Source organism: Caretta caretta, chromosome 2, assembly GCF_965140235.1.
Source record: "Caretta caretta isolate rCarCar2 chromosome 2, rCarCar1.hap1, whole genome shotgun sequence".
NCBI lineage: Eukaryota > Metazoa > Chordata > Testudines > Cheloniidae > Caretta > Caretta caretta.
Window position 1 is genome coordinate 167,554,822 of NC_134207.1, and position 26,989 is coordinate 167,581,810.

General features: G+C 43.5%; 2 protein-coding genes across 2 annotated transcripts in view; one reads left to right on the plus strand and one right to left on the minus strand.

Annotated features, from left to right (window-relative positions):
* Window positions 1–14,188, minus strand: part of SPMIP7 (sperm microtubule inner protein 7) — a 37,088-nt gene extending 22,900 nt beyond the window's left edge. The window contains exons 1-5 of the mRNA XM_048837153.2: window positions 13,315–14,188; window positions 7,677–7,774; window positions 6,487–6,563; window positions 2,670–2,808; window positions 34–101 (exon numbers count right to left, since the gene is read on the minus strand). Of these exons, the coding sequence (XP_048693110.1) occupies window positions 34–101; window positions 2,670–2,808; window positions 6,487–6,563; window positions 7,677–7,774; window positions 13,315–13,828 (896 nt within the window). The 5' untranslated portion in view covers window positions 13,829–14,188. The remainder of the gene's footprint in view (window positions 1–33; window positions 102–2,669; window positions 2,809–6,486; window positions 6,564–7,676; window positions 7,775–13,314) is intronic.
* A 4,104-nt stretch (window positions 14,189–18,292) lies between these two features.
* ZPBP (zona pellucida binding protein) overlaps window positions 18,293–26,989 on the plus strand; it is a 72,395-nt gene continuing 63,698 nt past the window's right edge. The window contains exon 1 of the mRNA XM_075124786.1: window positions 18,293–18,636. Within this exon, the coding sequence (XP_074980887.1) occupies window positions 18,573–18,636 (64 nt within the window). The 5' untranslated portion in view covers window positions 18,293–18,572. The remainder of the gene's footprint in view (window positions 18,637–26,989) is intronic.

The window sequence follows — 26,989 nt, forward strand, 5'->3', positions numbered from 1 at the left end:
AAAAGACAATTAAAATATAAAAAAGAAACTTACAAATCAATTGGTTTTTGTGGTGAAGTAAAAGATCTTGTTTGAAATCTGTCCCAGAGGCCCCCAACAATCTAGAATCACAATCAGAATGCTTCTTGAAACATGAGCTCTGTGTAACACAATATCACTTAATTAGGTAAGCCGGATATATTTTTATGTGCTGATCCTGCAATCAGATCTGCTGGCCTGTGCAGACCCAATTGCAAAACTGGGCTTTAGTTCCCAAAATATCATTAATTAGACAACCAAAAGGTAGTGTACAGTCTAGACCAAAAGATATGAAGTTTTGAATCCTCTTTTTTTTGAGAGCTGACTAAATTGAATCAAGTTGTTAACATATTGGAAGTGTCAGCCAACTGGGATGAGGGCAGTCTAGCCTAGTGGCCAGGGTCAGAGCCATAGTCTATCATCAGGAGCCAAAGCCAAGGATCAAAACCGGAAGGCAGAAACTGATCTAGCAGAGCTGGGGGTCAAGCTGGAGTCCATGGTCAGGAGCTAGAGCCAAGGGTCAAACTGGAGGTCAGGAACTGGACCAAGCAGGATATCACGCCAGGAGGGGTTCAAGGCAGGGGCAGGACAGAGGCAAGGCTAGGTGCAAGGCAGGAGCAGCAGGAACAAGGTAACACAGGAGCAAACACAGAGAAGACAGCAAACTGTGGCTGCTGCTGGCCTAAGAGCCAGCCTGCTGGCCTCTGCAGCCAGTTCGGTTGCATGGCTAATCGGGCAGCTTGCTGTAGGCCAGTTGCACTGATAGGCTTCAAGGAGACTAGCTCTGTTGCAGGCCCTGATTCCTGACAGGAAAATTTCAAAATGAACTGTGTTTCTCATGCACTTTTCCCTCAAAGGATTCAGTGATTTAGGTTATAACAAATAAACTCCTCTGTCCTCAGGCAATTTGTAGATATTATAGCAGTAACCTTAGGACCCATTATTTTAACAATTAAAATAAATAATTACATGAAATAAATACATTATATGCTTTTTCATGCTACAGGATAATTTCTGCTCTCATTTTTCACTGATGTTTTTCTTTCTCTTCTTTGACACTTTGCATGTATTACCTATTTTTCTGCATGCAGTCTTTAGAAAAGAGAAAAAAGATGCCAGTCCCTGTGAAGCCAGCTAAAATGCTGCTTTCTGAGTCAAGTGGTAGAGTCTCCTCTATGAATACAGTGACCCTGCTTTTTACTTTTGAAAACTAAAGGAAACATCCTTGCATTTGTGAGCATGAATCCCATAGTTTTGGTACTGATTTTCTAAGCAGCCTGATGCATGCCTCATGGCACTTTGTTTTCTGTTTTGTGATGTATTTGCATGCAATTAATTTGACTGGGGAGGTAAGTAAGCTACAGGTTTTGTGTATAAAGCAGAGGGAGGAGACTTCCCACACTGTACACCCAAAAGTGCCTCGATCTTGTCCTGAAGGGGTGAGAGAATAGCTCATTCTCATGCCAATTCAAAACTTGGTCTCTGTTGGCTGCTAAAGGTGCCAATTAGTATAAATTGTGATGGCATTTTTTGTCACGTGAACATTTGCCCACTGGGAACTAGATGGAGACCCAGGTCAAACAGGCCTTTTAGCAGTTATCGGTTGGGAACATTTCTTCACCACATTTAGAGCGGTACCACAGTGGTGAAAGTCTCTATATTTCATTATCAATCCCCTAAGCAATCCAATCCTGTCTGACTCTAATAAAGGGGACTATATGTTTTAATATTATGTTACAGTTAATATTTTTAAAAAATATAGGTGAGATAAAACTATGGGCCTGATCCAATGAACACTGAAATCAATAAAAAGGAAGTCTGGTCAAAAATTATCCATCAAAATTGTTTCTCAATGGAAAATTGGGTTTTTGACTGAATGAAATTTTCCATGAAAAGTGTGCTTTCCATAAAATCAAAACATTTAGATTCAGATAACATTCCACAGTACCTCATGGGAGTTGAAGTTTATTTCCTCATTTCCCCATTCTCCTTTATGGGATGGGCTCCTTGTTCAGACTACATCTCCTATCATGGCAAGTGATACCCGAGATATAACAACCTGGAGGAGAGACTGCAGTGCATCACGAAAGATGTAGTCCAGCGAGAGGGCCCAAGTTATAGAGGAGAATCAGAGCACATGTAATTTTAACTAACCACCAACATGGCAACACCACAACAGCATTCCAAACCAAAAAAAAAAAAGATATTGATTGAAATAACTGAAAGTCAAAACTTTTTGAAGAAAATTTCAATTAAAACTATTTTTTCCCATTTTCACTGACATTTTGAATGGAAAAGAGCCCATTTCTGCTCAGCTCTAAAGAAAAGGTTCTGATTGACTTCAGTGGGCATTGGATTTTCAGTAAATGGCTTTTGTGGCTTGTAAATGCTCCAGTTTCACATCCTTGAATTCTCATGAACTGACTCATTTACTACCCCTTTCTTTGTCAGATACAGAGTAACAAAACAAAAGATAGGCTTTAGCCATCAAGTCAGGATCCAGTTTTTGACTTTCCCAAACTACAGGAATGTTTGGATTTAGGGTATTGGTTTGGGCCTATTTCTAAAAGGTTATGACCCACAGGCCATAATTTGTGCGTATTTCATTAGCAAAAACCATAAACTGTCATTTTAAAAAAAGGTTCACTGACTTGGCTTATTTCTGGCGCAGGGTTGTATCTCTTTAGTGTAAAACACTGGGAGATGGGATCAGCCATCACTTCTACTGTTGATTCTAGCTGTGGGATTTTGGATGGTAATATCTTATCCCAAGGAACTTCTTCATAAGCTCTAGACCATTAATAAAAAAAAGAAGAAAGGGAACATATTTAAAACAATCATTAGAAGTGATGCATGGTGTGACATGTATAACTAGGGGATTAAAATGTACTTTGCATGTGAGGATTAGATTTTGTAATGCAATCTCCTAATAGTCTGCTAACATTATATTGGATCTGCACATGAGAACATATTTCAGAAACTGCAGAGAAAGAGTGATTTTTTTCTTGCCGCTCAGTGAAAGAGAATGAATGACAAAGACTTGCCTCCTGGAAGAGGAATTTTTAGCATACTGTGAGCCGCTAAAGCTAGTTAAAGTGGCCATACATGTTTTACCAAAATACTCCTTAGTTTATGGGAAGGAGCACTGAGTTAGGATCCAGGAGATCTTCTCTTCCACTGAATGCCCTTAGCAGGCTCCGCATTTCCCACCCTTCCTTTACAAGAGGCAAATACCATATCTTCTTATCTTGCAAACAGAGTAAATAAGGACTAGAGAGGTGGCCCAAAATTACAGATGAAGTCAGTGGCAAAGTTTGGGAGTAAATACAAGTCTCAGATGACAGTGCAGAATCTCATCTATTAAGCCACAGTGCCTCTCTGAAAAAAAAAAGTACCTGTCTATCTTAAGGTTTTATACTAAAAAGAAAAGGAGAACTTGTGGCACCTTAGAGACTAACAAATTTATTTGAGCATAAGCTTTCGTGAGCTACAGCTCACTTCATCAGATGCATTCAGTGGAAAATATAGTGGGGAGATTTATATACACAGAGAACATGAAACAGTGGGTATTACCATACACACTGTAAAGAGAGTGAACACTTAAGGTGAGCTATTACCAGCAGGAGAGTTGGGCTGGGGGGGGGGGGGGAACAGACCTTTTGATAATCAAGGTGGGCCATTTCCAGCAGTTGACAAGAACGTCTGAGAAACAGTGGGGGGTCGGGGAGAAATAAACATGGGGAAATAGTTTTACTTTGTGTAATGACCCATCCACTCCCAGTCTTTATTCAAGCCTAAGTTAATTGTTTGCAAATTAATTCCAATTCAGCAGTCTCTCATTGGAGTCTGTTTTTGAAGTTTTTTTGTTGAAGGTTTTATACAGTCGTCCACCACCATAGTATATGAGTACCTTCCATGTAAAAAAAAGCAATAGCAAAATCTCTATTGGATTTCATGGAATCTCTGGCACATCTCTCTTTTTGGTGTCAAAACTCTGCTTGGGTTAGGTTTTTGTTTTTTTGGGGGGCGGAGGAGGGGGGAGAGGGGCTGGAGAATTAGTAGAGGTTTGGCCATAAAAGGGGTGTTTGAATTGTATCACTTATGATGGAAAGGTTTTCTAAAAGAGGAAGGCCTTGGAACATTTCCTAAAGAATCAGATCTAGGTGTTTGGGTAAGTTTTTAGGAACTCTATGCCCACCTTTGTCATGCATCTTTACATTCACAGATTAAAATGTGCATGTAAGTGTAAATCATAATTAGCTACATTTTTCAGAGAATACTATGGATAAGAAGCATGTCCTAGTTGGGATACCATGTTGCTCTTTTCAAGCAACATTATACTAACCCATCTGTGTATCCCATCAGCATGGACCATGGAATTCTGTTCTGGCTGCCAGGATTTGTGGAACATTTGTGTTAGATTTTCAGCATAGAATAAAGACATATGCAACCTGTTATTAGCCCATTATGTTCAGCAAAAATGATAATAACCTCACTCTAGGGAGGACAGTTATTTACGAGGTTAGAAGACATTAAAGCGTTTATAATATGATTAAGTAACTGCTAGCGAAAGGGATAGCAAAGCCTCTAGTACCAGCACATCTAAAATGAGCTATAAATTTATGACCAAAATGGATGCTTCTTTTAAGTAAGGCCCTATGAAATCCAATTTATTATTGTAGATTTTCAGATTTATTATTTTCTGATTGTGTTTTGTTTCCATTTAAAAATATAGTTCTTTCTTTATATTTTTTTAATCAAAATTGCTTGATACATTGACAACAATTAAGTAGCCTTCCTATAAATGCACAAAAATGTTCAGAATTGGATTGCAATAGGAAAAACTGGTTTTACAAAAGAAACCCCTACAATTTCAACAAAACATTCTGCAGATATACAGTATACAGTGAAAGTAACACATTCTAAATCACTTTTAAAAGTAGCACTCAGTTATATGACCAAACTAACATTATTGAACAGTAACACAAGTCCACAGAAGAGCCTATTACAGTATCATTTAACTGAATTCATATTTGAATAATTAAAATTTAAAAAAATAATGCACTAAATATAAAATAGTTCATCCTTAGCAGTCATTGTTGCCTTTTAAATTAAACTCGGTACTTTCAAGCTTCCTACATTCTGAAGGAATGCTTCAATTAATTTCAAATTTCATTAAATAATTTCAAACTATCAAATCAATAGTTTATTGCTGAGTAGCAATATAAAGTGACAAACTTCAATGTCATTATTTTTGCCATATCTGGCAGACATCTCCATTGTGATACATTATGGTTAGCCTGTTAGTGTTTTCCTCAGAAACTGATTCCCTCTTGTCGACAAGTAGGTTTTAATATTTACTAAAGTTCCTCTCTGTGGCTACAGAGCTGACAGGGAAGAAGATGTAAGGTAGGGCAACCTCTGCTACTTTAGGCACTCATCGCTTCATAACACATATATATGCATTCTCCTTTTGTGTGTCTTTGAGAAGGGGGATACCGATACCACATAAAGGAGCATGAAGAGGTTCTTTCAAATGAACTTGTGCTTGCTTGGGCACTGAATACTTTTATTGACACAGCACCCCAATGGAATTTCAGCTTCTCCCTTAATGTGATGCCAGTGTCCCAGAGGAGCACACCAGCTCCTGACATGAAAATGACATAGCAAGGAACGGAGATCCCAGAAGCTGCCCTTAAATCCCGGATGTGAGCCCTTCTCCCCTAGCCCCTGCACTCCCTCGTGGCCCTAGCCCCCTGCACTCCTTCCCCATGCCCTCTGCACCTCCTCCCCATGCCCCCTGCATTCCTAGCCCCCTGCACACATCCCACCCCACCCCACCGGTCTCTTATCTCCAGTGGCTGCACATGGCTCAGCCCTGCTGCCCGTCTGCTGCTGCGGTCCTAGTGCTGGGGAGAGTCTGGATTCCATGTTATTGTTTTGATTCCGCGATTCCCTCCATATTCTTATTAACCTAGATTTCATAGGGACCTATTTAAAACTCTCCAAATTTTAATCAGAACATTTGGGTGGAAACCGACAATTCTGTGACAAACAAAGACAATGGGAGAAATAAATATGAGCATTTATTTTCATGGGAAAGGAAAATTCTAAAGTAATACACAATTTGTAATGAAATCGCCCCATAAAAGGTGTTGGAGTTTGAGGAATAGGGACACTTGACTGGCAGCAGTTATTCAAAGTTATTCACTGGCAGCAGTTATTCAAAGCCTTTCCTAATTGAAATATAAAAGGAATAGAGAGCATTGTCCGCATATAGCATGCCTGCTGCCAGTTTTGAATTTCTGCACGTATTGTAACTACTCCTTAAAACATATGCAGTTTAGGGTTGTAGGAAACAACTGAATGAATTTCTTAAATGTACAGCTACTGAAAGATGAATAGAGGAAGAAGGTGAATAAACATGAAGTAACAAAAAATCTCTTCTTGATAGAAACAGTTGCTCACTTTTGGGTACTTGAGATGTAGAAATAGTCCCTCGCTTTTTCTTCTCGCCAACTTTCAGAAGGAGGATCACTTGATTTCTAGAGAGAACATAATATGAGAGATAGCATATGACAGGATGCCCAAATTAGTTTTGGGAACTCCATGAACACTCATAAAATTCTGAACTTTTTTTTTAAAAAGATGAGCTGAATGGGATTTATGGTCTCTTCCTGTAAAATGTTTAATCTCCTCTAATATCACAAACTATCCCACATCCACCACACAAGGCTATGCAAGATGCCTCTTTATTTGGCTCTACTTCCTGTGTGTTTTATTGATATTTCTGGTTCTCAGTCAGCTCACCTCTTTAATCATCTGAAATGTACCAGCTGACTCCACTTCTAATGTTCTTTGGGAATGGCAGTGCAAACTTACCTTTCTCAGCTCCTGACATATGCCTATTATAGTGTATGCTGGTTGTTACCAGAAAAAATTATGTTCTTGGGCCACAATCCAGCAAACTACTTAAGCATTGTGTAACTATAAGCATGACAGTGGTCTCATTGATTTTAAATAAGATCAGGACCTTGATGTGGAAGGATGAAAGACCACTAGACTTTTCACTATAGAATTGTACTGTTGGAAGTTAACTGTTTGAAGCAAAAGACTAAAGGGGAAGTAACTGATATAAACAGGGTATGCTTATTTTAATTTCAATTGTATCACATTATGTAAATTCTGGAAATCTGCATCAGCTCTGTGTGTGGTGTGGGCATGTAGGTATATATATGCCTTCTGTATATTATTATTATTTAGCTTATAGCAGCACTTAGAAACCTCAGTCAAGGATCAGGGCTGCATGTAGTTGATGAAATCATCTCACCCGTATTAATCTTACTTTTAAGCATTCATTCATGGTTTGTGATAAAAGAAGATTTTTTAAAAATCAGGGGCAGTGGTCAACATTACAAAGGGAGTATGTCAACAGGTACTATACAGTTATCTGAAATATTATGCTTATTTATCTGTAATTAGACTAGGAAAAGAATGTGGAATCCTAGATTACACCACTGCATGGTAAATGTTGGCAAAAGTTGATCATTGACTGCGGTACCTCTGAAGACTGGAAGTTTTCAGATACATGATTTAAAAGTCTGTTCTGTCATCCAGGCTTGTATAATCATTGAAACAAACAGTACTAGACACACTACCTTAAGTTTTGGGTCCACATGAAATGCAAAGCTATGAATTTGAAAAGAATCTCTTTGTTTAGATGAAGCAGGAGTAACTTTCATTGGACTTGTCCAACCTGAAAGAAAAGACTTGGTATTGTGCTATTCATTCTACAACTGTACTTAATTTCTTTAACAGAAATTAAACAAATGAAATGAAATAGTTTGTACATTACCATAAAGATTATAATACAGTACATCCATATATATGTACCCATTCCTGACTCTATAGAGAGAGTTACTTACAGACCTTCAGCAAAAGTCATTCAAGTAAAAGGCAGCTGAAAGAAACAATAATTAGCATTTCATCTGCTTGCTGCACAGCAACATCCCATTTGGACATTACTACAGCACAGTGAAAGTCATCCCCATTTGCCTCAGTGTGTTGTGAATTTCAAGGCTAGTCGGGACCAGGTAAACTCAACACACTCATGTGGGAACCTTGCTATGAATAGTTTTATTCCTGTAATGCTGTAATTAATTGGTATGTATGTGTACTACTGCCCTCTACTGCAGAGAAGCAGACCTGCTTATATACACATATAGGCACTGTCTACTGGTTATGCCAAAACATTGTTCCTTCAGCTCTTTGGTTAAAGAATGTAGATTTGGATTCAAAGCCTGTGAACGTTATTCCGCATGCTGTACATATAAAGTAAATATCACAGCTGTGCTGCCACACGTTTTATACAGAAGACACAGGTAGTTCTAAATTTGCTTTACTAATTGAACACACATTTTCAGAGATCTCTGCAGTATCTTATACTTTGCTATTTTCACATCTGGTTTTTGCTGTTGGGATAATTAATCTTCTCACTGTTTTTTTTTTTTCTCTTTCTCTCTCTAGTTTCTGTGGAGAGATTCAGCATACTTGTAGTAATTCTGGTCCAGAGCTCAAGTGTCTGGAGTTCCCAATGTCCCTCCTGGTCTTGCTTATCCCACAGGATTGAAGATGGTATGGTCTGGCCTCTCTGGACCACTCAGTGGCTTGGTTGCAACAACACTTTTATTTACCAAGAACTTAATGATCCTATTTGCTATTTGAAGTTGGCCTTCACCCATCACATTGCAGGGATCAATGATATGTATAATACATTTTGGGTCCATTTTATTTGTCTTATGTTTTCTGAGCCTGAACCTCTTTAAGGTGCGTTTGAGTCACAGTTTCAAGATTTTCTGCACAACTACGAGAAATAAATAATTGGGCTTGTTGTTTGTTATTTTTTTAAGTGAAAGTTGTGGTTCTTATGTAATCACATAAAACCAGGAGCTGAGGCTTTATGAAAAACAATTAATATTGTGAGAGTCACAAAGTTACAAGAAGAAAAGGAGTACTTGTGGCACCTTAGAGACTAACCAATTTATTTGAGCATGAGCTTTCGTGAGCTACAGCTCACTTCATCAGCTCACATACATCTGATGAAGTGAGCTGTAGCTCACGAAAGCTCATGCTCAAATAAATTGGTTAGTCTCTAAGGTGCCACAAGTACTCCTTTTCTTTTTGCGAATACAGACTAACACGGCTGTTCCTCTGAAACCAAAGTTACAAGAGTTGGCAACAGTGCGATCCTCTCGTGAAAGTGATGCACCGTACTGGACATCCACTGAAGTCAATGGGATTGTTGGTATTGATTTTAAAGGGAGCAGGATCAGACCCTAACAGCAGTAATGCTGTTCACATCCCGCCTTGTTGAAGTGATTAAAGCCCTAGAGCTAAATCATTTAATCAAGCAGCAATGTGTTTTATTTTTTTATCTCTGTGTAAACTGTACTGCTTGATATAACTGAAAATAAATATACCCCATGGCTGTTCTCCTCCTATCTCTACTTCTGTCCAACAAATTGAAGCTACAGATCAGCCCCTGAAAAATGATTTCAGAGAAACGTAAAAATAAAAAAAGGTAGTTTAATTTGTAAAGACTTTCATGATAGGAGTAGCAACAGGGAAGGACTGGGGCTGCTGAAGATGCAAAGAATTTCTCTGTTACTTGGTACCAATAAAAAAGTATCACACAATGAAATATGTAACTGTAAATCATAATAATCAAATCCCTTGAGGAAATACAATTGGTTTTACTAATAGCACAGGATCCCCAAGGGATTACTCTGGATTTTTATGTGGTACTTTCTTGATGAGCTACTTACAGGATTAGCAGGAACACTATTACACATTTGAATGCATGCTTCATAATTATTTAAGAACATATGTTGCTAAGAACATTTATTTTGGTTAGTACCAGCTGGCATTTTTCAATTATTGGTTAACTCTGTTTATACTGCAGTACAAGGTAATGACTGTGAACTATGTAATCTATGGTAATTTGGTGAGTGATTGGCCAGGCTTGATCTTTTAAAAAAAAAATGTTTTCATTTTATGTTTTGGGGCTTTTTTGGTTTTGTTTACATTTTTGCCTCTGATTGTCCCTGATTCCTTTTCTTCTTAACTGCAGGTATACACCTCATCTGGGTAGATATCTACATCATTGCACAAGGCAGAGCTGGTGGGGTTAGTGCTTCCTTTCCATCTGCTCTTTGGGAGGCGGGGAAGGGACGGTGGGTCTTTTGAGTCTACCTCACACCGAAGTGTGGAGTATCTACCCAGATAAGCCTGGAGAGAGGTTTCCAGGGGTGGGAAGAACTCCTCTCTCTCCCTCCCTCCCAGTGGCAGATCAAAGGCCTACTGGGTGGGGAGTGTAGCGGGCCACAGTCAGCTCTACAGCAACAGGAATAGGGTGCTCAGTGCTCACAGATGGGGTCAGTAACAAGATCTGACGCTTGCCTCTCGTGTTCCCTTACTCTCTCCCATCTTCTTGTGGGGGTTGTTCCCTCCCCCGCCCCAATTCCTAGGGGTGCCTCAGATTCAAGTGGGGGAAAGGGGTCACAAATGCTCCTTACCAGACCACCTCCAGCTGTCTTTCCGATTCCTGTGAACAGGAGGTATTTTACCCCAACCTCCCAAAACACTGATCCAGATTCCTGGTGGTTGAATGGAGACGGGTGTTCCTGCTAGCCGCACAGCTGTCTCAGGCATATGCAACTGAATAACACTTTACAACTGGATCCAACAAGGTTTCCTGAACCTGAGCTTCTCCAGTAGAAGTATACACTTAGGGCTAGATCCTTGGGACACACTAAGCAGTGTGAAGGGACCTTAAGTGAGCCCTACAGGGGACTGAGACTGAAATTCCAGTTTCATATGACGGAGAGAAAGGGAACACTACAGGCGAGCCCAATGGGCTTATTACTAACCTAAGAGCAATGAGCGAACTACTGCTGGAAGCATGCTAGGGCCAGAAACAGCATGCACTTAATAGTAGCCTTTAGGTTAAGTTACTCCTCCAGTTGCCTTGAAATCTGGAAACTGGGAAGGTGGCTTACACTCACCTCCCCTGCCAACTCCACAGCTGTGCTTACAGATCACAGAGGGCTGTGATAGAGTCCCCCTCTCTGGGTAAGTGTACTTTGCAGTGGGGAGCGAGCTGCCGTGCCCAGGTAGCCAGACTCTCACTGTCCACCAGGACAATGATGATCAGCATATCATGAGTTTTCAGATGATACCTTACAAAACATAGTTTGTACAAAATGTATCACAGTCTTGAAAAACAGGTGGACATAGGGATACAGACTGTCATACAAAACCAGGCCAGAACACACAAGGAATTAAAAATGGTGTTCTTTGTGAGGATCCCTTGGCGGTAGAACGTCTTACTGCTAGAGAACAGCAAAAACCCATGTCTGGCAACCTCCAGGTCATCATGCAAGAGTCATCTTTTTCAGCAGGCATTCTCCAAATAGCCAAGCTGTGGAATGTCTCTGGACCTAAATTCGTAAAATTTACCAATCTTAACTCATCACATGCTGAGCTGACCAGGGCTTGCTTGATGGGTCTTTGGACTGTGAGGCTAAAATGAGGAATTTGCTTTTGCTATCCTGTTGAAACATAGCAGGACCAGTTCATAATCTCACCACTTCTTACATGCCAACTACATTTGTATATTCCCAGCTGCCACCCCAACACCACAGGTAAACTTCTAAATATAAAAACTAGGTTTGCAAAACCTTTGTCTAGCCTCCCTTAAAAACTGGTGCTGGAGTTCTCTGTGTTCTTGGATCTCTGCGGTGTATACAGATTTTTTCCCTAAACTAGACTCTAAACGTGAATTCCTGGCCCCATTGATATTAATGGGATTTGCTGGACTTCAAGCAAGAAAAAAGCTTGGACCCTACTGGGTGTCTGAAGAAAAGCCCCTGATGATCTGTGCCTGCATCACAGATCTATCCTGTATTTTAGGTCACTACTCTGACTGAGAATTGAATGACTGACTTGGCCACAGAGAGTTCTAGATTTATTCTCTATCCCTTCGAAATCATCTCCAGCTGCAAAGTCTGCTGTCTGCCTGCTAGAGAGGCTATAATCATAACTCCTCCACGGAGTTCTGTGTCTCCAACCTTCCTTCACTTCTCCATAACTAGCAGCAGTCCAGCATTTTACCAGTCTTTGACCCCTGCAAAGTTCTATTTTACAACTATATATAAAAAAGAAATATTAAAAGAGTAAAAACTTTAAAAAATTGAGTCTGAGTGGTAAACCAGAACAACAACAAAGGGCTGACAGCCCTATAAAGGCTATGTTTCTCTTTCAAATTTCTATCTTAAAAAAATTATATTTCTTTTAGGGTCATAGTATGCCTAAAGTTTCAGGTTTACAGTGAAAAGTTCTAAGAGACACAAACCAGACATTAAGAACACTGCAACAATTTGTGGCACTCAGAGATTTTATGCAAAAAGAAAAGGAGGATTTGTGGCACCTTAGAGACTAACAAATTTATTTGAGCATAAGCTTTCGTGAGCTACAGCTCACTTCATCGGATGCATTCAATGGAAAATACAGTGGGGAGATTTATATACACAGAGAACATGAAACAATGGGTGTTACCATGTACACTGTAAAGAGAGTGATCAGGTAAGGTGAGCTATTACCATCAGGAGAGCGCGGGGGAGGGGGGGGCGGGAGGGCGGAAAAAACCTTTTGTAGTGATAATCAAGGTGGATCATTTCCAGCAGTTGACAAGAACGTCTGAGGAAGGGTGCGGGGAGAGGAATAAGCATGGGGAAATAGTTTTACTTTGTGTAATGACCCATCCAAGGAGATAGATGTTGAACAGGTCCTAAATATGAATCACTTAACACTATCAGCCAGAAAACATTAAAATGCCACAGAAGTATACAGGGTGATTTCCTTACTCTCCAAAATAATCTGCTCTATCAGCTCGCATTACAGTAGAGACTCATTTTAGTTATTCTATTTTACTTCTTTGTTTACAGAATATGAATTCTTTTAAACATCAATTATTTCCAAAGACCTCTGCTCTGTCAATGTATGCTACAATTTGCTATTTTGGCACCTGGTTGATGCTTTCAGCTAAATCAATTAATCATCCAACTATTCTACTTCTTTCTAGTTGCTGGTTTCAGTGGAAGCATCCAGTGCAAACATATTTTGTTAAATTCATAGTTTGTAAGCTCTTTGGGGAGAAGACTGTCTTTACTTGTGTCTTGTACAGTACCATCCTTTTTTGGTGATTAACAAATAATACATAACAATAATTTGCTTTACCTCCAAGTCTTGCCCTGATAGAAGCATCTGACACTGCCCTGGAGTTCCACCGTCTGTCCTGGCTCACCTCCTCCAACAAGACGACGTGCCTTGTGTGTGAAGTCTGTGCACTCTTTTCTGGGATGGGGACCCGCTGGTGAGGTTTCACATCACTGTAATCCACCAGGGACTCAATGGTTCTGCCACAGCAGGGCTGCAAATCAGCATCAGCTCCTGGGCTCATGAATCCTGAGCAGGGATCAGCTAAAGGCACATTGTCCCGGTGTGGGAATAAAGGGTAATCTGGCCCCACAGGAGGGCTGTAAGGATTGAATTTAAGAAAAGAATTACTGTCTTTCTCTTGGAAACTGGCAAAATCATGTTTGTCATCAGGTCCTCTGACAAAAGGCATGTACATTTTCTTTAACAGGCTTCGATACTGATGGTGATCCATCTTGTGAAGTGGCTCAGCTGACCGACTGGAGCTTTTAAAGGCATTTACCTGCCTTTCAGTTCCCTGAGAAACCAGGGTCATTTTCTTTTATTGTTTTATCTGATAGTAAATTAAAAAGACTCCGCTCTCTTCTATTTCTTGGACTTTCTGAAATCCTGTCCAACAAACCACAGTAAAACTAGAAATCCTCCTCCAAAAAATTACTGAACAGAAACCATAAAAGCCAAGACAGGAGTTCAAATGGTGAATTCTTCCCTGAAAAGCAGTGAGTGATCCAGCCAGAGAAAGAATGAAGCTGTCAAATGAGCAAAGAGTCTCTTGGTTGCTTGGCAATGGTGGAACACTAGCACACAATGAAACTTGTAAGTGTGTATATCATAATAATCTGATCCCTTGAGGAAACACAGTTGACATCTCTAAATAAGAGTACAACTATTTATTCCACGGACACACAAATAAAATGTTTTTAATTTTCCCAAGAATTATTTAGTATTTTGGGATGATTTAATTGGGTATGGGTCCTGCTTTTGAGCAGGGGGTTGGACTAGATGACCTCCTGAGGTCCCTTCCAACCCTGATATTCTATGATTCTATGATTCTATGAACAAGCGGCGTCCCAAGTTTGGGAAACACTGCTCTAGAGTTTCACCAGTTGTTTTTACTGTAACTTATTTTAGGAGTAATGGCAATGATCCATTAAAGGCTGAAGCCAAAGTTTTCAAAGTTGATTTCCTAATGTTAGGTTGGAAAGTTATATTTAAGGAATCTAAAAAAAGCAGCCTAACTTTCAGGGGTGTTTAGTACCCCCAACTCCCAACTGATCTAAATGCAAGTGTTCAGCACCTTCAAAAATCAAGACATTTTTAATTGGGTGTCTTAAACACAGATTTAGGGGCCCAACTTTAGGCACCCAACTTTGAAAATACTGACTTAAAACTTTAGTTTATTATTCTGTTAGGAGACACTTGGAGATGTGATTGAACAAACAGACCCTGAATGTTCTCTCATGTACACTGGCTTTATGTAGCTGCAAATAGTTGGAATTTAATAGAGAATCTGTTGATGATGCATAAGATGGAACAGAATTCACAACTCACTCAATCTTTGTTGTGTTGGCTCTACTAAGAATAAAAAGCAATTAAAACTTATCATTGGTCTTCAGTGACAAAAGTATTGCTCTGACTATCCCCAGTTTAGAGAGTAAACCTGTAGAGCCACGCACAGATACAAAATTTGTATCCACATCTGATCCGCAATCTGCAAAAATGATCCGCAGATATCCGCAGACTTCCAGGGCTCTATAAATCTGCTAAGTCTGATGATGCCATTTTTACACAGTCACTTTTCCTAAGCACACCCTATGGATTTAGATACAAGCACCACTCATATCTGTTCAGGCTGACCCCATACCAGCTCAATTGAATAATTGCTCATTTTTGCTAAGATGCCCAAAGAATGGCTCTTTCTTGTTTTGATTCCTTGTTGATTTACAAAGGGAGGTGCCAACTTTTTCCCAGGGCCCAGCGGTACCAGATTTACCATGGCACCACTGGCACCATGCCCATGATCCAAAGGGCCCCCCAGCCTGGCCTGCTCTTCTCTGCCCACCCCTGTGGGGGCAGAAGCTTTGTGCTGCCGGACCCTGCTGGTAGCCAAACTCCTCCCCCGCCTCTTCCCCCAACGTGCTATGTTCCCTCCCCTCCCTGCCGCCGATCAGCTGTTTGCCAGCACGAGGGAGGGGGAAGAGCAGAGCCTCAGCATGCTCGCTGCTCCGCTCCGCGGAGGAGAAAAGGGGGCAGGACCTTGGCGAAGGGGCTGGAATTGGGGCATACCCTCTCTACCTCCCTGCCATGAGCACCCCCATATCCCCAGCCCTCTGCCCACCCTGACCCCTGCACCCCCCACACCTCCCCACCCCCCTGCCCTCACTCCTGCATCCCCCACACCCCTTAGCCCCCTGCACCACCTCACAATCCCCCAGCCCCCTGCCCTGACTCCTGCCCCCCCACACTTCCAGCCCCCTGCCTTGACTCCTGCACCCCCAACACATACCCAGCCTCCACCATGCCCTGACTCCTGAACCCCCCCATTCTCACCCCAATCCTGAGCACCAAAAGGGAGCTTCTGCACCCCTCGAACCAAACAGGAGCTGCTCCAGGTAAGCGCTCCACACCCCAACCTCCTGCCCCAACCCTGAGGGTGAGGGAGGGGACTATCTCCTGGCCAGACCCGCACCCCAATGTTTTTTTACAATATTTGGAAAGATCATTCAGTAGTCTGTTGAGACCCTCTTCAATTTTCGAGTGGTCTGTGGAAAAATAAGTTAGACTACAAGAACAATCAAGGTACTTCACTTTATTTTCATTTACTTGCTATTACTTATAGGAGGAGGATGAAGAAAAAAGGAATGAAAAATGCAGGCAGGGGGAGATAAGAGAGAATGTTCTTTTTCTTGGCTGGGTTCCAAGGAGGGGCCCCAAAAATGAAGCTGAGCACAGGGCCAGGGGGCCCCACTAACTCTAATCCACCACTGGCTGTCACATCACCTGGGTTAGGGATACTGAATCATAGAATATCAGGGTTGGAAGGGACCCCAGAAGGTCATCTAGTCCAACCCCCTGCTCAAAGCAGGGCCAATTCCCAGTTAAATCATCCCAGCCAGGGCTTTGTCAAGCCTGACCTTAAAAACCTCTAAGGAAGGAGATTCTACCACCTCCCTAGGTAACGCATTCCAGTGTTTCACCACCCTCTTAGTGAAAAAGTTTTTCCTAATATCCAATCTAAACCTCCCCCACTGCAACTTGAGACCATTACTCCTCGTTCTGTCATCTGCTACCATTGAGAACAGTCTAGAGCCATCCTCTTTGGAACCCCCTTTCAGGTAGTTGAAAGCAGCTATCAAATCCCCCCTCATTCTTCTCTTCTGCAGGCTAAACAATCCCAGCTCCCTCAGTCTCTCCTCATAACTCATGTGTTCCAGTCCCCTAATCATTTTTGTTGCCCTTCGCTGGACTCTCTCCAATTTATCCACATCCTTCTTGAAGTGTGGGGCCCAAAACTGGACACAGTACTCCAGATGAGGCCTCACCAATGTCGAATAGAGGGGAACGATCACGTCCCTCGATCTGCTCGCTATGCCCCTACTTATACATCCCAAAATGCCATTGGCCTTCTTGGCAACAAGGGCACCCTTCTTGGCAACAAGGGCACACTGCTGACTCATATCCAGCTTCTCGTCCACTGTCACCCCTAGGTCCTTTTCCGCAGAACTGCTGCCTAGCCATTCAGTCCCTAGTCTGTAGCTGTGCATTGGGTTCTTCCGTCCTAAGTGCAGGACCCTGCACTTATCCTTATTGAACCTCATCAGATTTCTTTTGGCCCAATCCTCCAATTTGTCTAGGTCTTTCTGTATCCTACCCCTCCCCTCCAGCGTATCTACCACTCCTTCCAGTTCAGTATCATCTGCAAATTTGCTGAGAGTGCAATCCACACCATCCTCCAGATCATTTATGAAGATATTGAACAAAACCGGCCCCAGGACTGACCCTTGGGGTACTCCACTTGATACCGGCTGCCAACTAGATATGGAGCCATTGATCACTACCCGTTGAGCCCGACAATCTAGCCAGCTTTCTACCCACCTTGTAGTGCATTCATCCAGCCCATACTTCCTTAACTTGCTGACAAGAATACTGTGGGAGACCGTGTCAAAAGCTTTGCTAAAGTCAAGAAACAATACATCCACTGCTTTCCCTTCATCCACAGAACCAGTAATCTCATCATAAAAGGCGATTAGATTAGTCAGGCATGACCTTCCCTTGGTGAATCCATGCTGGCTGTTCCTGATCACTTTCCTCTCATGCAAGTGCTTCAGGATTGATTCTTTGAGGACCTGCTCCATGATTTTTCCAGGGACTGAAGTGTGAGCTGTGTCAGCTGATCCCCACAGTCTCCAACCTAGTTGGGCAGTACAGCAGACATGGCCCTGCCCATTTGCTCCTCTCCACTCCCTAGCCCACCCACCCCTTACTTCCCACAGCTTAAGGCTCAAGGCTTAGCACTCTCACTTTTAAAAAGAATGCTTGCCCCTCCTACCCCCTTCAGGCTTTTCTAGAATCCCTGTTGCCAGGTATCCAGTTTTAGACTGGAAACTCCAGTAGAAAATGGGACCTGGGTGTCCGGTTAGCAGTGCTGACTGGAAACTAAAAGTCCGGTTATAGGAGTAACCACATTAGCTTCCGCTCCTCCCACTCCCAACACCCACCCCAGAGGGCTGGAAGAGAACCTGTCCTGCTGCTGCTGCTGGATGTAACGGAGTGCGGGGGAGTCAGGGTCCTGCACCCCCCACTTCCTGTGATTCACCGTGACTCTCAGCCAGCCAATAAAACAGTAAGTTTATTAGATGAAAGGAACACAGTCAAAGCAGAGCTTGTAGGTATGGAAAATAGGACCCCGCAGTCAGGTCCATCTTGTGGGGTACGGAGCCCAGACACAAGCGCTGGACCTTCCTCTGTTTCCCCAGCCAGCTCCAAACTACAACTCCCTCCAGCTCCTCCTCTGTCCTTTGTCTCTTTCCGGGACCAGGAGGTCACCTGATCTCTGCTCTCCAACACCTTCAGTTCGCACCTTGCAGGGGAGGGGCCCAGGCCATCAGCTACCAGGACACAGGGTGTCAGCCATTCTCTGTTCAGACAGCATCACACCTCCCTAGGGCTCTGCAACAATCACACCCCCTTATCCCACCAGCTAGATACTTAAGAAATGCATAGGGGAAACTGAGGCACCCACACAGTAGTCAGAGAAAACATTAAGAACATTTCCCACTATGTCACACTGGAGGAGGAGCAGCTCAGTGCAGAGGAAGAGAATGGGCCTGAACCAGGGAGAAGGTAGGTACCCGCTCTATGTGGGCAGAGGCGGAAGGGGGGGAAGAGGGAAACCTGTTTACCCCCTCTGTGCTTGTAGTTTACCCCGGCCCCTCCCTTGCCCCAGGGACCAACCCTAGCTCCTCCCGCCCCGCTGTGCTTTTGCAATCACTCCCCAGGGGCCCACACAAATATGTCTGGAGCCAGGCCCACAAAAAGTTAATCGGTCCCTGGGGCCCACTAGCCAGCCAAGCTCGCGAATCTGCCCCCCCCGCCGCCAAGATCAGCTTGCTCCCCACACAGAGCTGCTTGCTGCCCTCCACGCAGAGCCTTGCCGGGCCCGGGAGGGGAGAGCGGTCAAAGCCTGGCTGCAGAGACACGGGGCCTTGGGCTGCTCAGTCCCCCTCGCGCGGGACGCTCCCCACTGCGCCGGCGCCACCTGCCAAGGAAGGGCTGGGCCGCCGGACCCGGGGGCTGGGAACGCAAGCCCGGCTGCGGAGCGCAAATGGGGGGCGCGGCCAGTCGGCGCGGGCCCTGAACACCGGCCACCCCACTTTGTCATGGAAGGTCACAAAGTACGGCGCTCTCCCCAGTCGGCACGCGAGGACCAGTCGTCGGCTTCAGGCCCTTAAAGTAAATCGCCGTCTCGAGCTTCGAGCCCGGCGGCGCCCGCAGGGGACGGAGCGGAACTGACGCGCGGAAGCGGGCGCCGCACGCGGTCGGCACGCGCCGCCGCCGGGCCTCACCCGCTTCGCTGCGCTGCCCTCTTCCCCTCCCGCTCGAGCGCCAGCGTGACGCCACCGGCGTTCGACGCCGGCTAACGAACTTTTAGGCCGCCGCGCGCGCACGAGGCACAGGGCCGAAGGGTGCGAGGCGCTGGGGCTTTAGGGATGGCGGACTCGCCCCCCGGGGCTGCGCGCCGGCGGGGCCGGGGTAGGAGGCGGTGGGTGGGGGCTTGTCCCTCCTCGGCCTTCCGCCTTCCAGCGCTCGGCGTCACCTTCCTCTTCCTCCTGCTTCAGAGACCCCCCGCAGGTACCTTCCCCCACCCCCCAGCTTTGGCGCCGCCTGGGAGAGGCGTGATTATAATTTTTTTTATCGCTAATGTCTTGGTCCTAAGTGCTGCAATAACGCGGGTGCAAATAAAGAACATCATAATACGTGGATAGTCATAATTAATACAATAGAATAACACAGTAAATTCACAAAAAGAACAGGAGGGCTTGTGGCACCTTAGAGACTAACCAATTTATTTGAGCATGAGCTTCCCTGAGCTACAGCTCGCTTCATCGGATGAAGTGCTCAAATAAATTGCAAAAAGAAAAGGAGTACTTGTGGCACCTTAGAGACTAACGAATTTATTTGAGCATGAGCTTTCGTGAGCTACAGCTCACTTCATCAGATGTTTACCGTGGAAACTGCAGCAGACTTTATATACACACAGAGAATATGAAACAATACCTCCTCCCACCCCACTGTCCTGCTGGTAATAGCTTATCTAAAGTGATCAACAGGTGGGCCATTTCCAGCACAAATCCAGGTTTTCTCACCCTCCACCCCCCACACAAATTCACTCTCCTGCTGGTGCTAGCCCATCCAAAGTGACAACTCTTTGCATAATCAAGTCGGGCTATTTCCTGCATAGATCAAGGTTTTCTCACATCCCCCCCACCCCCATACACACACAAACTCACTCTCCTGCTGGTAATAGCTCATCTAAACTGACCACTCTCCAAGTTTAAATCCAAGTTAAACCAGAACATCTGGGGGGGGGGGGGTAGGAAAAAACAAGAAGAAACAGGCTACCTTGCATAATGACTTAGCCACTCCCAGTCTCTATTTAAGCCTAAATTAATAGTATCCAATTTGCAAATGAATTCCAATTCAGCAGTTTCTCGCTGGAGTCTGGATTTGAAGTTTTTTTGTTTTAAGATAGCGACCTTCATGTCTGTGATTGCATGACCAGAGAGATTGAAGTGTTCTCTGACTGGTTTATGAATGTTATAATTCTTGACATCTGATTTGTGTCCATTTATTCTTTTACGTAGAGACTGTCCAGTTTGACCAATGTACATGGCAGAGGGGCATTGCTGGCACATGATGGCATATATCACATTGGTGGATGTGCAGGTGAACGATCCTCTGATAGTGTGGCTGATGTTATTAGGCCCTGTGATGGTGTCCCCTGAATAGATATGTGGGCACAATTGGCAACGGGCTTTGTTGCAAGGATAAGTTCCTGGGTTAGTGGTTCTGTTGTGTGGTATGTGGTTGTTGGTGAGTATTTGCTTCAGATTGCGGGGCTGTCTGTAGGCAAGGACTGGCCTGTCTCCCAAGACTTGTGAGAGTGTTGGGTCATCCTTTAGGATAGGTTGTAGATCCTTAATAATGCGTTGGAGGGGTTTTAGTTGGGGGCTGAAGGTGACCGCTAGTGGCGTTCTGTTATTTTCTTTGTTAGGCCTGTCCTGTAGTAGGTAACTTCTGGGAACTCTTCTGGCTCTATCAATCTGTTTCTTTACTTCTGCAGGTGGGTATTGTAGTTGTAAGAAAGCTTGACAGAGATCTTGTAGGTGTTTGTCTCTGTCTGAGGGGTTGGAGCAAATGCGGTTGTATCGCAGAGCTTGGCTGTAGACGATGGATCGTGTGGTGTGGTCAGGGTGAAAGCTGGAGGCATGCAGGTAGGAATAGCGGTCAGTAGGTTTCCGGTATAGGGTGGTGTTTATGTGGCCATTGTTTATTAGCACTGTAGTGTCCAGGAAGTGGATCTCTTGAACTTCCTGGACACTACAGTGCTAATAAACAATGGCCACATAAACACCACCCTATACCGGAAACCTACTGACCGCTATTCCTACCTGCATGCCTCCAGCTTTCACCCTGACCACACCACACGATCCATCGTCTACAGCCAAGCTCTGCGATACAACCGCATTTGCTCCAACCCCTCAGACAGAGACAAACACCTACAAGATCTCTGTCAAGCTTTCTTACAACTACAATACCCACCTGCAGAAGTAAAGAAACAGATTGATAGAGCCAGAAGAGTTCCCAGAAGTTACCTACTACAGGACAGGCCTAACAAAGAAAATAACAGAACGCCACTAGCGGTCACCTTCAGCCCCCAACTAAAACCCCTCCAACGCATTATTAAGGATCTACAACCTATCCTAAAGGATGACCCAACACTCTCACAAGTCTTGGGAGACAGGCCAGTCCTTGCCTACAGACAGCCCCGCAATCTGAAGCAAATACTCACCAACAACCACATACCACACAACAGAACCACTAACCCAGGAACTTATCCTTGCAACAAAGCCCGTTGCCAATTGTGCCCACATATCTATTCAGGGGACACCATCACAGGGCCTAATAACATCAGCCACACTATCAGAGGCTCGTTCACCTGCACATCCACCAATGTGATATATGCCATCATGTGCCAGCAATGCCCCTCTGCCATGTACATCGGTCAAACTGGACAGTCTCTACGTAAAAGAATAAATGGACACAAATCAGATGTCAAGAATTATAACATTCATAAACCAGTCGGAGAACACTTCAATCTCTCTGGTCACGCAATCACAGACATGAAGGTCGCTATCTTAAAACAAAAAAACTTCAAATCCAGACTCCAGCGAGAAACTGCTGAATTGGAATTCATTTGCAAATTGGATACTATTAATTTAGGCTTAAATAGAGACTGGGAGTGGCTAAGTCATTATGCAAGGTAGCCTGTTTCTTCTTGTATTTTCCTACCCCCCCCCCCCCAGATGTTCTGGTTTAACTTGGATTTAAACTTGGAGAGTGGTCAGTTTAGATGAGCTATTACCAGCAGGAGAGTGAGTTTGTGTGTGTATGGGGGTGGGGGGGATGTGAGAAAACCTTGATCTATGCAGGAAATAGCCCGACTTGATTATGCAAAGAGTTGTCACTTTGGATGGGCTAGCACCAGCAGGAGAGTGAATTTGTGTGGGGGGTGGAGGGTGAGAAAACCTGGATTTGTGCTGGAAATGGCCCACCTGTTGATCACTTTAGATAAGCTATTACCAGCAGGACAGTGGGGTGGGAGGAGGTATTGTTTCATATTCTCTGTGTGTATATAAAGTCTGCTGCAGTTTCCACGGTAAACATCTGATGAAGTGAGCTGTAGCTCACGAAAGCTCATGCTCAAATAAATTCGTTAGTCTCTAAGGTGCCACAAGTACTCCTTTTCTTTTTGCGAATACAGACTAACACGGCTGTTCCTCTGAAACCTGTCAAATAAATTGGTTAGTCTGTAAGGTGCCACGAGTCCTTCTTTTCTTTTTGAGGATACAGACTGACAATAAGTTCAGTAACTTTAAATATTACATGATAGATACTAAAACTATTGCAAATAATGAACCCCATTTATTACAGGGGGGAGCCGCTGATGGCGACTGAGTTTAGATTGCTTTAAGAGGACAAAGAACCTTGAAGAATTTTTTTGTCTCCAGTTTACTGAAAGGCATAATCCTCTGTGCCTTTTATATTTTTAAAGAAAAACTTTAGTCAGGCCAAGCCATCTAGAAAGTCCAAAGATGTGACACACCTGCCATAGTGAAGTGTGAAATGTTTCTTTAAAATATCTTAATTACAGTTGGCATATTTGAGCTATCTGCCTTGGGTGTCCATCTCACTGAAATTGTTTCATGGTCTCTGTGTATGTAATGTCTTCTGCAGTTTCCACAGTATGCATCCGATGAAGTGAGCTGTAGCTCACGAAAGCTTATGCTCAAATAAATTGGTAAGTCTCTAAGGTGCCACAAGTACTCCTTTTCTTTTTGCGAATACAGACTAACACGGCTGTTACTCTGAAACCTGTCATTTTTGACACTAGCTTTCTTACAGTGCTATGGAAGGGACTCCAAACTAATATACAAACTGCTTTAGTAGTTGAGTAGCAGTCAAAAGAGAGATTTATAGATTTTTTTTAAATAAACATTTTAAGTATAAGAATTCTTATCATTAAACTGTTAGAGCAGAATGGAAACTGGATTTCAGTCTCTCCCACTGTGCTTTCATACTTCTGTTGCTAAAATGATAGCATTTCAGCATAATCATTTCCATCATCAGACAGCTGAGAAATACCATTTGTAATTAAAATCACAAGGAAAATACTTGAATATTAGAGTAAGTAAACTAGCTAGCTATATATTTTTGCTGCAGAAATCTCTACAGAATCATTTCAAAACATAATTAAAATTTTGTAGTAATTACCATAGTCTTGTGCCAACATTTTCCATCACTTTAAAGAATTTTTATTTCTAAATAAACTGAAACTATGCCAATTTAGCATTCTAGTAATATTTTATTAGTTAATAAATTGTTTAATTATTCAAAACACATCTTTAAACTCTATTTTTTGCCACTACCATTTTCAGACCAAATTTAATGTTCTGATGAATTGTTTTAAAGTTGAGTAATTTTACTATTTGATTTTAGTTTTTGTTCTGAGACTGCAGAATTAATAATAATATTTTATAGGGTTGATTAAAAAAAAACAGGCTATATAATGTAATTCTATTAGTGTTCCCTCCATGTCAAAGTAAGATTCTCGGGACAGCAACTGTCAGGAGAAGCCCTGGTTGTGTGACAGCATCATAGCTCTGCTATCTGGAAGCAGGAGAAGAATAGAGGAGCCAGTTTGGAAATGCAGGGCCTCCACACAGATAGACCTGGTCTATAAGATATTGGGGGAATCCATCTGTTACTTTTGGTCAAGAGTTGGAATTTGCCCCCTACAGAAAAATATCAGGGAAACTGAGCCAGATTCCCTACTGTCTTTCATGTTGTGTAGTATTTACACCTGTGTAAAGTGAGTACAGAGTGGGTTTAAAATGCTTCCAAAGCAGACTGCTAGTATTTTATCCATATTGCGCTTACTGTGACAGATCCTTGGTCTTGATTTGGAGGCACACAGCAGTCACAATGCTGTTGGATTTGCTGTCCTGAGAATTTCCCCAGTGAATTTTTCATCAGTGAATTCAGGTGGTGTGGATTCCTCTTTGCATGGCCAGTGAGCCCCCAGCACCTCAGTGATCACTACCTGCTGCAATGGTCCCACGCAGGCTGCAAAAACTTAGTGATGGGGTTTATGTTGTATCAGGCTGGTCCCATGATTGAGGAAGTCAGAGATGGTACAGTATAAGGCAGTGGAAAATCAGGCCCTCTGAGGTTTCTAGTGTAGTAGTGGCATTCCACAGATATTACAAGGCAAATTGCTTTGAAAGCTGTCTTAGGAGCTGTTTCAGAACTCTCAGTTCACTTTTTTAGGATGGATAAAACTTAAAAGCTTCTGCATTTCCTGTAAAGTTCAGAAGCTGGATTGGGTTGGGGATGCTCAAAGATTGTTTTTAAAAAAAGGCAAATTTAAAATTGCTTCCATGATTTTTCCACAGTGAACTTTGTTGTCCTTTCTGCAGTGCTTGGTGGCTTTAATTAAACTTTAGTTTTTCACTTTCTGTGACTAAAGTTAACTTGAATTGTTCAACCTATCCAATTTTAATGAATCCAGTTGGAAGTGAGAGTGGGAAGAGGACTCTGTGCTCCAGACTATTGCAGTAGGAGCATTTGGGTTCATGGAGATCAGGAGGAGGGAAAAGGAATTCAAATAAAGTAGGAAATCTGAAAAAAGCTGGAGAAGAATAACTTAGACAAATGTGGTTCAAAGGTTGTCAAAAAATATGCAATGCATGAAGTTAGGGCTTTGACATCAAAATGACTAAGCTGCACCTGCAAACAACTGAAGGAACAAAAGCTAAGGTGTGTTTTGAAAATCTGGCACAAAGTGTCAGCATGGCTCTTGGGGGTCTAAATCAGGAGTGGGCAAACTATGGGCCGCCAGCCATTTTAAGCTGTCCCTCGAGCTCCTGCTGTGGAGCGGGGTCTGGGGCTTGCCCCACTCCAGTGCTCTACGCGGCTCCCGGAAGCAGCATCATGGCCCCGCTCTGGCTCCTATGCGTAGGGGCAGCCAGGGGGCTCCGCTCTGCACACTGTCCCCACCCCAAGTGCCGCCCTCGCAGCTCCCATTGGCTGGGAACCGTGGCCATTGGGAGCTGCAGGGGTGGTGCCTACGGATGGGGCAGCGTGCAGAGCCGCCTGGCCACACCTCCATGTAGGAACTGGAGAAGGGACATGCTGCTGCTTCTGGGAGCCCCTTGAGGTAAGTGCCTCCTGGAGCCTGCACCCCTGAAGCTCTCCCCAAACCCCTGCTCTGATCTCCCTCCTGTCCTCTGAACCCCTCAATCCCAAGCACCCTTCTTCACCCCAAACCCCTCATCTCCAGCCTCACCCCAGAGCCTGCACCCCCAGCCGGAGCCTACACCCCTTCCCAGACCCCAGCCCTGATTACCCTCCTGCCCTCCAAAACCCTCAGCCCAGAGCACCCTCCTACACCCCAAACTCCTCATCCCCAGCCCCACCCCAGAGCCCACCCCCCCTGCCAGACCCCTGGCCCCCCACCACTCCCCAACCCAGAGCCCCTCCCTCACTCTGAACTCATTTCTGTCCCCACCCCGGAGCCTGCAACCCCAGCCAGAGCCCTCACCCCCTCCCGCACCCCAACCCCAATTTTGTGAGCATTCATGGACTGCCATACAGTTTCTATTTCCAGATGTGGCCCTCGGGCCAAAATGTTTGCCCACCGCTGGTCTAAATTATCTCCTGTTCTGAGGGAGAATCGGATAATTCTAGAATCTTTGTCTTCTACACCCTGGTATACACAACTGCATAACCTTTACTTTTTTCAATTTTTTTTATATCAGTGGTTCAAGAGCTCCATCTTTGGGTGTAATATATTAATGTAAAATATTCTCCCCAGGATTGTATTCATTAAGTACAGCAAGAACATCCCCCTATCAATACTATACATCTGTTTTCAGCTTGTCAGTTTCCATCTTTCTAGCTGCATTATATGCAATGAAACATCTAAATGAGTTTTAGTGGCTTTTCACAGATATGTGGAACATTTCTTTCACACTGGGATTGTTGTATTATTTTGCTCTGCCCTAACATATGAAAGACTCTAGTTTGATTCCAATCTCTTGTTTGCCCAGCCAGGCAAAGGTGGTGCTTGGAGATATAAATCTAAGATGATTTTGTGTGTGTGTGTTCGTTCTCTGGGTTCCGACAGGGACATAGAGGAAACCTTGAAAAAATATATATTGTAATTTTAAGCATTGTTAAGCAGCTCTTTCAGAGGAGTTCTGTGAACAGGTGTCAATTTATCAATAAGTTTGAATATCAAGTCAATAAATTAGTCAGCATTGAAAAGTTAAAAGTGAAAACTTTTTGGGTAATATTCTCATACAACCATAGGAAGCAAACAAAAGAGAAAGTGATTACCACCAAGGTACTGCTC